Below are 14580 nucleotides of genomic sequence, written 5' to 3' on the forward strand. Positions count from 1 at the left end.
ACATTCTACAGGAGGATATATGGACACCATATGCAAAGACTATGCCATTTTATATAAGGGACTTGACCACCTGCACATTTGGGTGTCTGCAGGGTCCTGGAACCAATCCCTGATGGAAACTGAGGAACAACGGTGTATCTTAGATTATGGAGTAAGAAATATCATGTGGATAAAAGTGTTCCTCAATGGGCAGGACTCTACAAGCAAGAGAGAGGTTTTCTATAGGAACCAGAGGTAGAACTTGCCAACATAAGAAATGTCCAAAGCTATAGAGAATTTTTATAAGAAATATTTGAGCCAAAATCATGACATATGCCTAGGAGTAAGATCTCAGCTGCTCCTGAGAATAACAGTTTTGCAATTTTTTTATGCAGTTGAGGAGGAAATATAAAGAAAATTACATGAAGTTCTGGGAAAGCAAAGGGAGGATTGGATTACTGGATAACAACATTGTGAGCTCTCCTGAGGGTTAATGCTCCCTTCCAGGGCTGTTATTGCTGGCATTTCAAAGGTGTGTTAACCTAGATTCACAGGAACGATGGACAGGGCTGCCCTAAAACCTTTCGCTAAAACAGTTTTAGTCCCAGGGTGGGACCATCTACGTGCCCTGCTCCGTTAGGAATTTCTGACCCGATCAACCTGGGATATTACTTTCCATAGAACCTTTTCTTTTTCCCCTTGCACAAACTGTATCTTGTTCATGTAATTCAGAATATCCATCTTCTGCCTTCTGAGCCTTGGCTCTGTATGGAGTCATTTCTCTTGTTCTTGGCCAATCACAACACAACAAAATAACAAATGTGCACCTCAGATTACAGACATTAGCCGAGCAATGACTACGTGTCCAACTGTGCCCGTACTATTTCATGTGTGAATGACTCTGTAGAAGGATATGCCCTTTTACACCAGGAGATTTGAGAGCATCTAAAATATTTTCATCTTCTGGGAGCAGGTTGAGCTTCACAGGAAAATAAATGATGTCTGTTGCTGCAGAGATTTATTTTGCCTCAGGAAGTGGGAGCGTCGCTTTTGCTAAATCCCTTGCATAGCAAACCTTCCAGTAGACCAGGATGGAAAACTCCTTTTTTGAGGCCCCTAGAGCCCCGAGAACTACCTTACCCAGAATACCCGGGTCGGAGTTGAGCCAATGACACATCAGGATGAAAGTTTTTCCTTGAGATCTCAGACACTTGGGGCGGGACTTGCGGCGGCTTCCTCGTGGCGGGCCTTTTTCCAGCTCCCCAGCGTCCGTGGGGACTGAGCCGACGAAAAGAGTGGGCGCAAAGGCGTCGTTGTTTTCGCCTCCCAGACACGGGCGTGAGGCTGGGCTTTGCCGCCCGGGTGACCCGTGCCACGGCGGACACAGGGACCACTTTATCCAGGGGCCCCTCACCTCTCGCGCCCCCGCCGCCGCCGCTCCCTCGTGGCCGTCCGCGCGCGTTTGCGCCCTGCTCTGCTCGCGGAGCCCGATGGCAGCGGTGAGTGCCCGTCCCCCGGGTCCTCCCCACGTCGCCCCACCGAGCGCTGCAGCCCGGGTGCGGGGCGCCTGCCATATCCTGCACCCCAGGCCTCGGAGTCCGGGATCGCGAGGAAGGCTGAGTGGAGACAGGAGGGTGTGGCTCCTGCGGGGACAGCAAGTACAGTGCAGAGGGGACCAGGGTTATTCGTATCTGAAATTTACTGCCCTTCTGGGTGCCTAACAATGAAGTGAAGGTCAGAGGCAGGCAGGGAGGACTGCAGAGTCTCATTGGGCTTTCCCCGGCTGTGGGACCCCGCGGAGGATGGTGGTGTGCTGGGTGGTGGTGGAGGTTCTCGAGCACTCTCTCTGGGTGCCGTGGGCCGCCCACCGGGTGAGTGGAGAGAGATGCCGGTGATGCAGGGCTGGGCGGTCGCAGAGCTGTGGGGGTGGGACTGTGGGAACCCAAGGTGTTAGAAGGTAGTGTGTACACAGTGGTGCACACATGTGTAGGTCGTGTGAGCTGATGGCCCCAAGGCCCTGGGGTGGGACCAGGTGAAGCAGGAGCCCACGTTTGCTGAGTGTAGCAGGTACAGTCTGAGAGACTTCGGGGCAATTGCTCTGCAGAAAGGATGGGGTCCTGCAGGTATGGCCCGCAGCTTGGATGAGGTCTGTGTGTCCCCACTGCCTGTTGCTGAGGGCTGAATGCAGTCATTACTGGTCCCTGAGCAGTGAACAGGCATCCCAGTCTCCAGGGCCTGATATCTCCTCTGATGCGGGAGCCCTGGAGGAGGATGAACAGGCAGGAGATGTGTGAGGTGGTGGACTGTGAGGTTCTCAGAAAGACAAAGTTTGTGGTTTCCTCTGTCCCCATCTTGACAGGCCAGTGTGACCTTTGTCGACGTTGCCGTGCACTTCTCCTGGGAGGAATGGAGGCTGCTTGACGAGGCTCAGAGACGCCTGTACCTTGATGTGATGCTGGAGAACTTTGCTCTTACATCCTCTCTGGGTAAGACTTTTACAGTTTCACCAGTGATGTGGACTGGGCTCTGTCCTGCCCCACTCTCCTCTCCCCAGAGGGTGCTCTGTCCTTCTCACATGTGGACCACAGGCCATGCTTCCCTTTGCAGCCCGCTGTGTTTCTAGGCCTGGGTGGTTGCACTGCCCTCTTCTCTGGGCTGCAGCCCCAGTACCTGCTGGACTGACCTCTTATAGGGACACTCGCAGTGAGCCTGATGCGTCCCACCACGCTTGCACTCCCCTTGGGCCGGTCACTGTGTCCACATTCATGGTCATTGTTTTGATCCCTTCCTTTAGCTGACATTTCCTAGGGCCTCCCTGTGCTAGAAATTGGGAGCATTGTCATCGTTACTATTTACCACGGGCTGTTTTTCAAGACCCCCTTGCATGGTTTGTAGAGTTTTGTTTAGATCTTTTGTCTGTCTGTTTTGTTTCACCGTTGCTGACCTGAAAAATGGTATGTGTTCGAAGTCTACAGTGTGATGATGGATACATGTATATATTGTGAAGTAAGTGCCATAATCAAGTTAGTGAACATTTCCCTCACCCGGCATAATCATTTTGGGGTGGGGGTAACAGCGCTTAAGATATACTCTCCCAGTAACTTTTAAGTGTACAATAGAGTATTATTAACTGTAATCACCACGTTTTACACTAGATCCTCAGAACTTATTTATCTTATAACTGAAGGTTGGTACTTTTTGACCAGTATGCCTTTCTCCTGGCCCTGTCGTTCTACTCCATTTCTGTGAGTTTAACTCTTTATTTATTTAGATTTTACATATAAGTGATATCAGCCCTGGCTGGTGTACCTCAGTGGATTGAGTGTCTGCCTGCAAACCAAGGGGTCACTGGTTCGATTCCTAGTCGGGGCACATCCCAGGTTTCGAGCCACGTCCCCATAGATGTTTCTCTCTCTTTCTTCCTCCCTTCCCCGCTCTATAAAAATAAATAAATAATATCTTTTTCTTAAGATTTTATTTATTTTTACACAGAGGGGAAGGGAGGGAGATAGAGAGGGAGAGAAACATCAATATGTGGTTGCCTCTCCTGCACCCCGTACCAGGGACCTGGCCCACACCCCAGGCATGTGCCCTGACTGGGAATTGAACCAGCAACCCTTTGGTTCACAGGCCAACACAATCCACTGAGCCACACCAGCCAGGGCTATACATGGGATTCTTTAATGATTCTTTATTCTAATCCATCTCCCTGTATGTCTGCTTTTATGTCAGTATCATACTTTTTTGATTAGTGTAGCTTTGTAATATAGTTTGAAATTAGGAAGTGTTATAGTTTTAGCTTTGATCTTGCTCAGGATTGCTGGCCTGGCTGGTGTGGCTCAGTGCATTGAGTGCCGGCCTGTGAACCAAAGGGTCACCTGTTGATTACCAGTCAGGGCACATGCCTGGGTTGCAGGCCAGTTCACCAGTAGGGGGCGTGGGAGAGTCAATCACACACTGATGTTTCTTTTCCTCTCTTTCTCTCTCCCTTCCCCTCTTTCTAAAAATAAAGAAATAAAATCTTTTTTAACAGGGTGCTTTGTCTATTTGAGGCCATTTGTGGTTCTGTGTGAATTTTAGGATTCCATTTCTATTTCCACAAAAAATTCCATTGGAATTTTAATAGGTATTGCATGGGATCGTGTATTATATTTGGTAGTATGGACATTTTAACAATCTTAATTTTTCCAATCCATGAACATGGGCTATCTTTCCATTTGTTTGTGTCTTCAGGGTTTTTTTCCATTAATGTCTTATAGGTTTCAGTGTCCAGATCTTTCACCCCCTAGGTGATATTTGTGTGTATGTATTATTGTTTTTGATATTTGTCAACGTGATTGCTGTCTTAATTTTTAATTTAATTTTATTTTTTTCCTTTACCATTTATCCCCCTATTCCTTCTTCCACCCCCAACTAACCCCTCCACCATTTCTTTCTTTAAAGAAAAATATTTTATTGCAGTTGCTCCTGTTGCGGTGGGCCGCCGGCCCGGGGGGTTGTGGCAGCCCAGACGCGCTCCTTCGCGCCGGCCCGGGGGCAGAGGCTCCCGAGGGGGGCATGCGCAAGGGCCCACATTTGACGTACCTCCGGAGGCTGTCCTGCAATACAGCCTCCGACAAAACTGGGCTGTCCTGACCCCCTGGCAATAGAATTGTGTGCCTGTATACCAAAAAGGTCGGGAAAGCACCAAAATCTGCACGTGGCGTGTGCCCAGGCCGACTTCGCAGAGTTCGTGCCGTGAGACCTAAAGTTGTAGTGAGGTTGTCTGAAACGGAAAACATGTCAGCAGGGCCTGCGGTGGGTCCACGTGTGCTCATTGGGTCTGTGGCAGGGTCGAGTGTGCTTTCCGTATTGAGGAGCAGAAAATTGTTGTCAAAGTATTGAAGACACAAGCACAGAGTCAGAAAGCTAAATGAAAAAAAAAAATGAAGCTTTTTTGAGTAATAAAAATAATTAAAGGCTTAATTTAAAAAATTTAAAAAAATATTTTATTTATTCTTAGAGGGGAAGGGAGAGAGAGAGGGATATGAAACATCGATGTTGGAGACAAATATCAATTGGTTGCTTCTTGCACATGCCCAACTGGGGACCTGGCCCACAAACCAGGAGTGTTCCCTGACTGGGAATCAAACCTGCGACCTTCGGTTCACCGGCCAGTGCTCAACCCATTGAGCCACACCAGCCAGGGCCAGCATTTCTATTTAACTCATTTTTTTAAAAGTTCCTTTCTTGGGTGGCTGGGTAGAGGTGGAAGAGGGTATAGTGGGGATAAATGATAATGGGAAAAACCTGAATTTTAAAAAGTTTTTCTCTGAAGTTGATGTGTTCATGTGTTTTCCTGATTTCCCTGAGTTGTCTCTCTGTGTTCTGTTGGAGCTGGCTAAGGTTCTGTGAAAAATTATTTTGAATTCTTTTTTATTATTGATTTGATTGAGAGAGAGAGAAACAATGATTTGCTGCTCCATTTATTCATGCATTCATTAGTTTATTATTTGTGTGTGCCCTGACTAGGGATCAAACCTGCAACCTTGACATACCAGGACCACACATTAACCAACTGAGCTACCCATCCAGGGCTATTTTGAATTCTTTGTCCAGACTTTGTTGCCTTCACTTGGTGGAAACTTACTGTGCTCCTTTGGTGTTGTTACGATTCTTTGCTTTTCGTGTGTGTTCCTTACAAACTTTTGATGTCTCCACATTTGATGGATTAGTGGCCCTTTCCTTCCATTACAGGGTTTTTCTGGTGTATAAAGGTCTTCACTTCGGGTTGCTTGTGAGGTCATTGGCTGCCTGTGTGGGGCAGTTTCAGCTCTGACAGCTGAGGTCAAGGATGGCAAATACTGTAGCATTTCTCAACAGCTGAGGCTGCGAGGTGAACTCACAGGCATCTGGTCTTTGAAGCTGGTTAGGGTGTGATGTCAACACTGTTTTGATCAAACCAGGACTGTTTTCATTTAACCCATGTTTTGTTGTCATTGCCAGTTACAACATTTCTTTTTTATTTTTAAAAGATTTTATTTATTTAATTTTTAGAGAGGGAGGAAGAGAGGGAGAAAGAGACAGAGAGAAACAATGGTGTGAGAAAGAAAAATCGGTTGGTTACCTCTTGTACGCACCATGATGGGGACCAAACCCACAATGCCAGGCGTGTACCCTGACCGAGCATAGAACCCCTGACCTTTCCCTTTGCAAAATGACGCGCAGCTGAGCCACACCACTTGGGCCGCACTCCATTTCTAATTTTCTTTCCTTAACATTGCCATTTTGCTGAGTAGTCATTTTACAACTTTGCTACACGTACCCTGACTTGTAGCCCATGGAGAATCTCCTCCTCCTCAGATTCATATCTCACACATCTCTCTCATCTCTTCCTCTGTTGCTCTGTGCCGTTGGTCCACACACGTCATGAGGTTAGCATGCATCCGTACATTGGCCTTGAATGGCAGCTACTCTGCTGCAATTAGTTTTTTCTGGGTTTGACGTGTTCTTCTACACAGCCTCATGTCACAAGCAAAAGAAGTCCTACGGGAATTCTTTCTCCAAGGAACAAATTTTTATTTTCTTTCTTTCTTTTTTTTTTTAAGATTTTATTTATTTTTAGAGAGGGGAAGGGAGAGAGAAAGGGAGAGAAACATCAATGTATGGTAGCTTCCTGAGCACCCCCCACCAGGGACCCGGGCCACAACCCAGGCATGTGCCCCAACTGGGAACTGAATCAACGACCGTTTGGTTCACAGGCCGGCACTCAATCCACTGAGCCACACCAGCCAGGGCCCAACACACAAATTTTAGAACATGTTTATCTTGTTTGTGTTACACCTTATTCTTGTGTCCTTTCCTTGGTGAGAACTTTACATTCTTTTGTCTTAGAGGTGGAGTAATGCTCAGGAGCTACTTCCCCATCCACATTTTAACTCCCCTCATTGAAAACCATCCCATAGGCTTACTCCTGATGTAACAAATACATGTTTATGATGACACTGCTCCATTCCTATAGTCAGCATGTACTTCACCAGCATTTATTTGCGTTCAGGTGGCTGCTGTAGACCAGAGGACGTAGAAGCCCCCTTTGAACAGAGTGTTTCTGTGGGAGTGTCACAGGCCAACACCTCCAGGGCAGCTCTCTCTTCCCTGAAGACCCACTTCTGTCAGACTTGTGGTCCAGTCTTGAGAGACATATTCCAGTTGGCTGAGCACCAAGGAACACCACACAGCCAAAAAGTGTTCAGGTGTGGGGTGTGTATGAAACAATTTAATTGTAGTGGAAACCTCCAAACACACCAGGAGCAGCACCTGGGAGTGAAACCCTTAAGAAGCAGTGTGGACAGGGCCTTGTTTGTGAAGAGCCATAGATTCTATGTTTCAGAAAAGCCCTTCATTTGTGATGAAATCGGGAAGAACTTCCTGGCCACCTCAGAACATCTACAGCAGCAAGTGACTCACACGGGGGAGGAGCCCAACACAATGACTCAGTGTGGGGAAACTACAGAAAAGAGAAAAACTCTTTTGACCTGGACAGAACATAAGAAAGTCTTCGGCCCTGGACTCACACATGCTCAGGACCAGGACGCCCACACTGGAAGACAGTGTTTTGTGTGCCCTGAATGTGGGAAAGCACTTCGGAATCAGTCCTCATTAGTAGTTCACCAAAGAGTTCACACTGGTAAAAATCGTCACGTGTGTGGCAAATGTGGCAAGTCTTTTAGGCGAACCTCAACCCTTAGTCATCATCGAAGAATTCATTGTCGGGCAAGACAGTACAAGTGCAGCAAATGTGGGAAGTCCTTTAACCGAAAATTTGCCCTCATTTATCCCTGGAGAAATCATACTAAAAAAATACATGACTTGTGCTGCGAATGTGCGCAGTCGCTCAGCCGTAGATCCATCCTTATTCGACAACGGACGGCTCACTCTGGAGAACGGCGTTATGAGTGCACGCAATGCGGGAAAGCCTTTAGACGAAAATTTTACCTCCTTGTGCATATGAGAGTTCACACTGGCGCAGGGCCTTATCCGTGTAGTGAATGTGGGAAATGTTTTACCAATAGTTCAGTACTTACTTTTCACCGGAAAGTACATACAGGAGAAAGGCCTTTTGAGTGCACACAGTGTGGGAAACCCTTTACCAGTAGTTCAATACTCATTCTACACCAGAGAGTTCACACAGGAAAAAGGCCTTATGAGTGCACTGAATGTTGGAAGTCCTTTAGCCAAGAGTCGTACCTCACTCAGCACCAGGTAGTTCATAGTGGAAAAAAGTCTTACGAATGTAGTGAGTGTGGGAAATCTTTTACGTCCCGGCCCGGCCTACGTTATCATGAGAGTGTTCACAATGGATCCAGGTCCTACGAGTGTAGTCAGTGTGGGAAATGTTTTACTTCTCGCCCTGGCCTTCGTTATCATCTGAGAGTTCACACTGGAAGAAAGCCTTATAAGTGCAATGCATGTGGGAAATCTTATAGCCAAAGGTCCAACCTCATCCAACATCAGAGAGTTCACACAGGTGAAAGGCCTTATCAGTGCAGTGAATGTGGGAAATGTTTTACCTCTAGCTCTGCTTTTCATTATCATAAGAAAGTTCATACTGGAGAAAGGCCTTATCAGTGCAGTGAATGTGGGAAATCTTTTTTATCGGTTTCCAACCTCAGTAATCATCAGAGAGTACACACAGGAGAGAGACCCTATGAGTGCAGTGAGTGTGAGAAATCTTTTATTCAAAGACATCACCTTCTTTTACACCAGAGAGTTCACACAGGAGAGATGCCTTATCAGTGTACTGAATGTGGGAAATCTTTTTCAGCTGGTTCCAACCTTAGTAATCATCAGAGAGTCCACACTGGAGAAAGACCTTATGAGTGCAGTGACTGTGGGAAATCCTTTATCCAAAGACACCACCTTCTTACACACCAGAGAGTTCACACAGGAGAAAGGCCTTATGAGTGCAATGAATGTGGAAAATCTTTTGCATCTGGTTTTAACCTGAGAAATCATCAGAGAGTTCATACTGGAGAAAAGCCTTATGAATGCAGTGAATGTGGAAAATCCTTTATCCAAAAATGCTACTTTCTTATACACCTAAGAGCTCACACAGGAGAAAGGCCTTATGAGTGCAGTGTATGTGGGGTATCTTTCACCACTAAGAGGAAACTCCGTTATCATCAGGGGGTTCACAGTGGAGAAGGGCCTCATGAGTGCAGTGAATGTGGAAAATCTTTTACCTCTAGTTATGCCCTCCGTGATCATCAGAGAGTTCATACAAGCCAAAGGCCTTATGAGTGTACTGAATGTGGGAAGTCCTTTAGAGCAAATTCTTACCTCATTGAACACTGGAGAGTTCACACTGGAGAAAAGCCTTACCAGTGTACTGAATGTGGGAAATCTTTTTCCTCGGGCTCTGGCCTCCGTTATCATCAGAGTATTCACACTGGGTTAAGGCCTTATGAGTGCAGTGAATGTGGGAAATCTTTTCCCAAGAGCTCAGCACTCATTCGCCATAGAAGAACTCACACAGGTGAAAGGCCTTATGTGTGCAGTGAGTGTGGGAAATCCTTTATCCAGAGACATCACCTTCTTGTACACCAGCGAGTTCACACAAGATGAAGGCCTTATGATCCAGCAAATGGGGGAAACCCTTTAAGGATAGTTCCCAGTCCAAATAACACTGGGCAGTTCACACTGGAGAAAGGTGTGTGAGTTAAAAAATGTGGGAAGTCTTTTCGCCATAAATTTTACCTTTCTTAACACTCAAGACTTCATACTGCAAAATGATTTTATAAGTGTATGGAGTGTAGGAAGTGTTGTATCTGTCTGGAGTTTGATATCTGGTGATTGACACAGGACAAAGGCCTTACAGTGTAGCAAAGGTGAAAAGTCCTTTCCCATAGATTCACAGTCTTGCACCACCAGACAGTTCATTCAGGAGAAAGGCCTTATAAGCGCACAGAATGTAGAAAATCCTTAAAGAGTTTACCTTATTATGCAGTGTAGAATTTACACTGGAGAAAGACCCTAGATGTGCAAGGGAATGTGCACTTTTCTTGTCAGTATGACACTGGAAGAAACCACAAGAAGCTACCTGCCTGCATTTGATCTCATATACCCAGCTGTCCGCAGCTGGGAGAGCCACCGTACGTTTAGTTATGTGGGAAACATTTGTGTCTATGTTTCACTTTCTCCCCTGCCCGGGCGCTTCGCCGTTTTCTGTTATCAGTCATTTGAGACTACCACGTGGCAGGCCCCCACAGCTGTGTCCCTTACCATCCCGCTGTGCTGACTTCTGTTCTCTCGTGTATTGGAGGAAAAGAGGAGTTTCCTGAGGTCTTTGGGGTCACATTGGGCAGAAATCCAACCCTTTATTGGCTCAGAGAATATCGCATAAGTCTGGCTGGAGGGCCATGTTCCCCCAGGAATTTTTCTAGCTTCCAAGTTACCAACTTGACCTCTGTGCTGCACATTGCCTTGGTTCGTACAGTGTTTAATTCCTTGCTGTGTCAGTTCTCTTTTAGTTTCTGAGTTCTGTTTAGCGAGTGGTACATTTCATAAACAGAGTTTGGCTCCCCAAGTACAAAAGGTGCACTTTTTTTTATGAGGATCCCTAACTTTGTGTTCTTCATAAGGACAGTATAATGTCAAAATACAGCTCACCGATTTTTGCCAAATTTGCGTTCTTTCTAGGAAGGACTGCAGGCCTTTTTGGTCTTTGCATGAAGCCTAGAAGCTATGAATTTTAGGAGATTTAGAAATCACCTGTGGAGGGGTCAGATGTGACAATCTCGAGTGCTTCTTGGAGCAGCAAGAATTTTCCCATTGCTCACAGGCGACAGTCTCAGGGGATGTTGAAGGGAATCTGTTTCCTAGGCCCTGCGATGAATTCGATTCCTTTGGTGATGGTCGCTGGTTGTGGTGCCATCGGGGCTACTGGAAATGGTAACTGCTACTGAAAGGGCCCTGCACTTGTGGGGACTGGAGACTTCAGCCAGCACAATGGAATGTGCTTCTTAAATACACCAGCGTTTCTGAAACAGTGACTGGGCGGGTCAGTGTGCACACAAATCTTAGGATCTCCAGGCTTTTTTTTTTTTAAAGATTTTATTTATTTTTAGAGAGAGAGGGAAAGGAAGGGAGAAAGAGAGGGAGAGAAACATCGATGCGGGATAGATACATAGATCAGTTGCCTCTCGCAAGCCCCCAACTGGGGACCTGGCCCGCAACCCAGGCATGTGCCCTGACTGGGAATCAAACTGGCGACCCTTCAGTTTGCAGGCTGGTACTCAATCCACTGAGCCACAGCAGCCAGGGCCAGGTGTGTGTGTCTGGCGTGCCTAAAGTCTTTGTCATAGAAAATAAACGTGTTGTGAATTCCTGTAATGAATTCCCAAGGCCATGTTGCACAGGCAGGAGAACAAACGTACATGTAATAAACTGCTCATATTTAAAGCGTCCTATTTGATGTTTTGAGATACATGTGAAACTGAAAGCATCATTGTTTACAGTTATGGGAATGACTTCACCTGCCAGTGTATTTTTGCCTCTTGTCCTTTTTTTTCTCTCCCTGCCCATCACAGCCCTTCAAATAACTTGACTTACTTTCCCTTAGTGTAGATAATTTTGCATTTTCTGTAATTTATATGATGGAATCATTAAATGTTTGCTTATTTTTTGTTCCCTTTATATTCCTGCTATCTTTGGATATACCACAGTTGCTTTATCCATTCATCCTATTACAGACATTTGGGGCATTTCCATTTTTTAGATTATAAATGAAAATTGTATAAAACTATGTGTACAATTCTTTCTATGAATATGTTTTATCTTTTGTCAATAATTTATAGTGTAATGTTTGAGTCACAGGTAGGCAGGCGAGTGTTAACTTTTGAAGAAACTAACAAATTGTGATATAAAATGATTGTACTTGTCTGCATTCTTATCTTTATGGGCGTTCCATTGCTCCACAACATCATTAATATGTGTTTTTTTCGTTATTTTTAATTTAGCTTTTTAAAATAATTTGTAGTACTATCTTATTTTTGTTTTAATTGAATTTTCTTAAGCTTTCTCGATGAGTAGATTTTCATATGTATTTGCTATGTGTAATGTCTGGAAAATGTCCGCTGATACCCTTTGCCTGTTTTACAAACATTGACCATTTTCCTTATCTTTTTTTTGACCATTTTCCTTTTTTAAGATTTTATTTAATTTTAGAGGGGAAAGGAGGAAGAAAAAAGAGAGAAATATCAATTGCTTCTCTCAAGGCCCCAGCTGGGGAGCTGGCCTGCAAGCCAGGCATATGCCCTGACCTGAAATCGAACTGGTGAGCTTTTGGTTTGCAGGACAGAGCTCAGTCCACTGAGCCACACCAACCAGGGCCATTTTCCTTTCCTTTCCTTTTCTTTTTTTTTTTTAAAGAGATTTTATTTATTTTTAGACAGAGGGGAAGGGAAGGAGAAGGAAAAGGAGAGAAACATCAATGTGTGGCTGCCTCTCACCCTCCCTCTACCAGGGACCTGGCCTGCAACCCAGGCATGTGTCCTGACTGGGAACTGAACCAGTGACCCCTTGGTTCACAGGCCATCGCTCAGTCCACTGAGCCACACCAGCCAGGGCCATTTTCCTTTTCTTTAACAACTAGGACAGTGAATCGACAAAGATACACATTTGAATTTTACTCAATTTTAAATACATGACTTGCTTCTTTACTTAATGGATTGTTTTCAATACTAGTAAAATATATCTTAACTTTTTCCAAAAAATTTATGCTGTGCACAATGTAATGAAAAAAATATACCTTCCATTTTTCAGATTAACCTGCATTAGTGTTCTCCATTTGTATCTTTTTTAAAAAGAGATTTTATTTATTTTTAGAGAGAGGGGAAGGGAAGGAGAAAGAAAGGGAGAGAAACATCAATGTGTGGTTGTCTCCCGTGCGCCCCCTAGTGGGGACCTTGCCCACAACCCAGGCATGTGCCCCAACTGGGAATCAAGCAGCGACCCTTTGGTTTGCAGGCCCACGCTCAACCCACTGAGCCACACCAGCCAGGCTCCATTTGTATCTTAGGTTCAGATATTCAGTAATACTATTATGCCTTGCTTTGTAGCAATTGCTCATTTTCCTGGTGTATCATTGGTGGATTGGAACAGATGGGGGACCAGATGGCATCAGGATGGTCTGGGCATTCAAAGCTTGTAGGGAGGCAAATAGGATCACAGTGATGGGAAACACCAAGTGGCCTCAGTTTGAATCTTAGATCTTCAACCACCACTTTATTACACATTCATTAGTTGCTTTTGTATGTGCCATGAATCTCGGGTGCCCTGTCCACAGGAACTACAGAAAGAGATGGACTTCTCCTTATTCTGCATTGACACCACTGATGGTGTCTGAAAACAATGACTCTTGGGCATTGCCCCCAAATGGAGTGGATGGGTTTGGGTTTGGGGCTGAGAAGTCACATTTCTAATGAGCCCCTAGGTGCTGATGGACTGGTCTGTGCAGAGCTGAGACCCTGAGAAGATTCCTAGGGAAGACCCGGCTGCCTCCCGCCTGCTGCAGTCCGTGGGGCTGCAGGTGTGCACACTCGTAGGTGCAGCAGAGCTACGCTTCCCAGTGGGGACCCTCAGAGTGTCTGCAGCGAGCCAAGCTGGCTAACGGTGACAAGGGCTCGAGTCCCACAACCTCCACTGCCTGGGAGCCCTGTGAGGGCTCCAGACACTGAAGCCACCTAGCAACCTGCTTCTTTGGCTTGCAGATGTGATGAAACAAGGCAACCATTAGGCTGAGGTGGGTCCAATTCTATGCAGCTTGCATGAGTAAATGAAAAACCTAATTCAGAGTAAATACTTGTGAATGTCTCAATGGTAAGACATGGAAAGCTAAGAACAACCAATCACAGTCAACTAGGCTTTTTGAAATGAGGCAATTCCTTACATTATAGCCAGTCCAGTCATTTTCTTGCTTTACTTTCCTTCTGCTCAACAAAAGCCTTTTCCAGAGTCTGGTTTGGTGCTGCCTGATTGGACAACTGTTTTCTCAAATAAACCTTCCAAGTTTTAATGTACCTCAGTTTATCTTTAAACAGAACAGAGCTGCCCTCCTCTTGGTTCCAGAAAAAGAAATACCCACGGGCTCATCCTTGTCAGCGGTGTTCTTGGGAAGGAGGCCTTCCTGACCTCTGTGCCCTCCAGTTACACCCGTCCCCGTCCTCTGTCGCTGAGATGGGTGCTTGAGGTCGGGTTTCTGCTATCAGGTGTGTGGTGGTATTGTTGAGCAAATACAAACAATATACACCAAGTCCAGAAATCCTCTCTACGGGGGGAGTAGGAAGAGCAACTTACTGTTATTAAATAATTATTAAGTGAGGTTTGATGTGCATCACAGGCAATCCAGTAAGAACCAGCAAAGACAGACAAACCTCACCCCTCTAAATGGCTAAGCGGATAAAACCCAGTACAGGCGTGTATTAAAAATAAACAGGGTAGGCATAAAGTAGCTGGGGAGTTGTTAGGAATGGTGTAGGAAACAGAGAAGCCAAAAAACTTGTATGTACACTCCATGGACATGAATGAAGGAGGGGGAATGCTGGAGGCTTGGGGGCAGAGGGT

General features: G+C 45.6%; 1 protein-coding gene and 1 pseudogene across 1 annotated transcript; both read left to right on the forward strand.

Annotated features, from left to right (window-relative positions):
- Positions 1–1234: 1234 nt before the first annotated feature.
- LOC112313914 (zinc finger protein 814-like) lies at positions 1235–11837 on the forward strand. The gene is made up of 3 exons (XM_045203553.2): positions 1235–1478; positions 2339–2465; positions 7016–11837. Exons 1-3 carry the CDS (start codon positions 1470–1472, stop codon positions 9580–9582), a joined length of 2703 nt encoding a protein of 900 aa, XP_045059488.2. The 5' UTR covers positions 1235–1469; the 3' UTR covers positions 9583–11837.
- LOC123480734 (large ribosomal subunit protein eL34-like) lies at positions 4537–4895 on the forward strand (annotated as a pseudogene).
- Positions 11838–14580: the final 2743 nt, after the last annotated feature.

This window comes from Desmodus rotundus, chromosome 12 (genome assembly GCF_022682495.2).
Source record: "Desmodus rotundus isolate HL8 chromosome 12, HLdesRot8A.1, whole genome shotgun sequence".
NCBI classification, from domain to species: domain Eukaryota; kingdom Metazoa; phylum Chordata; class Mammalia; order Chiroptera; family Phyllostomidae; genus Desmodus; species Desmodus rotundus.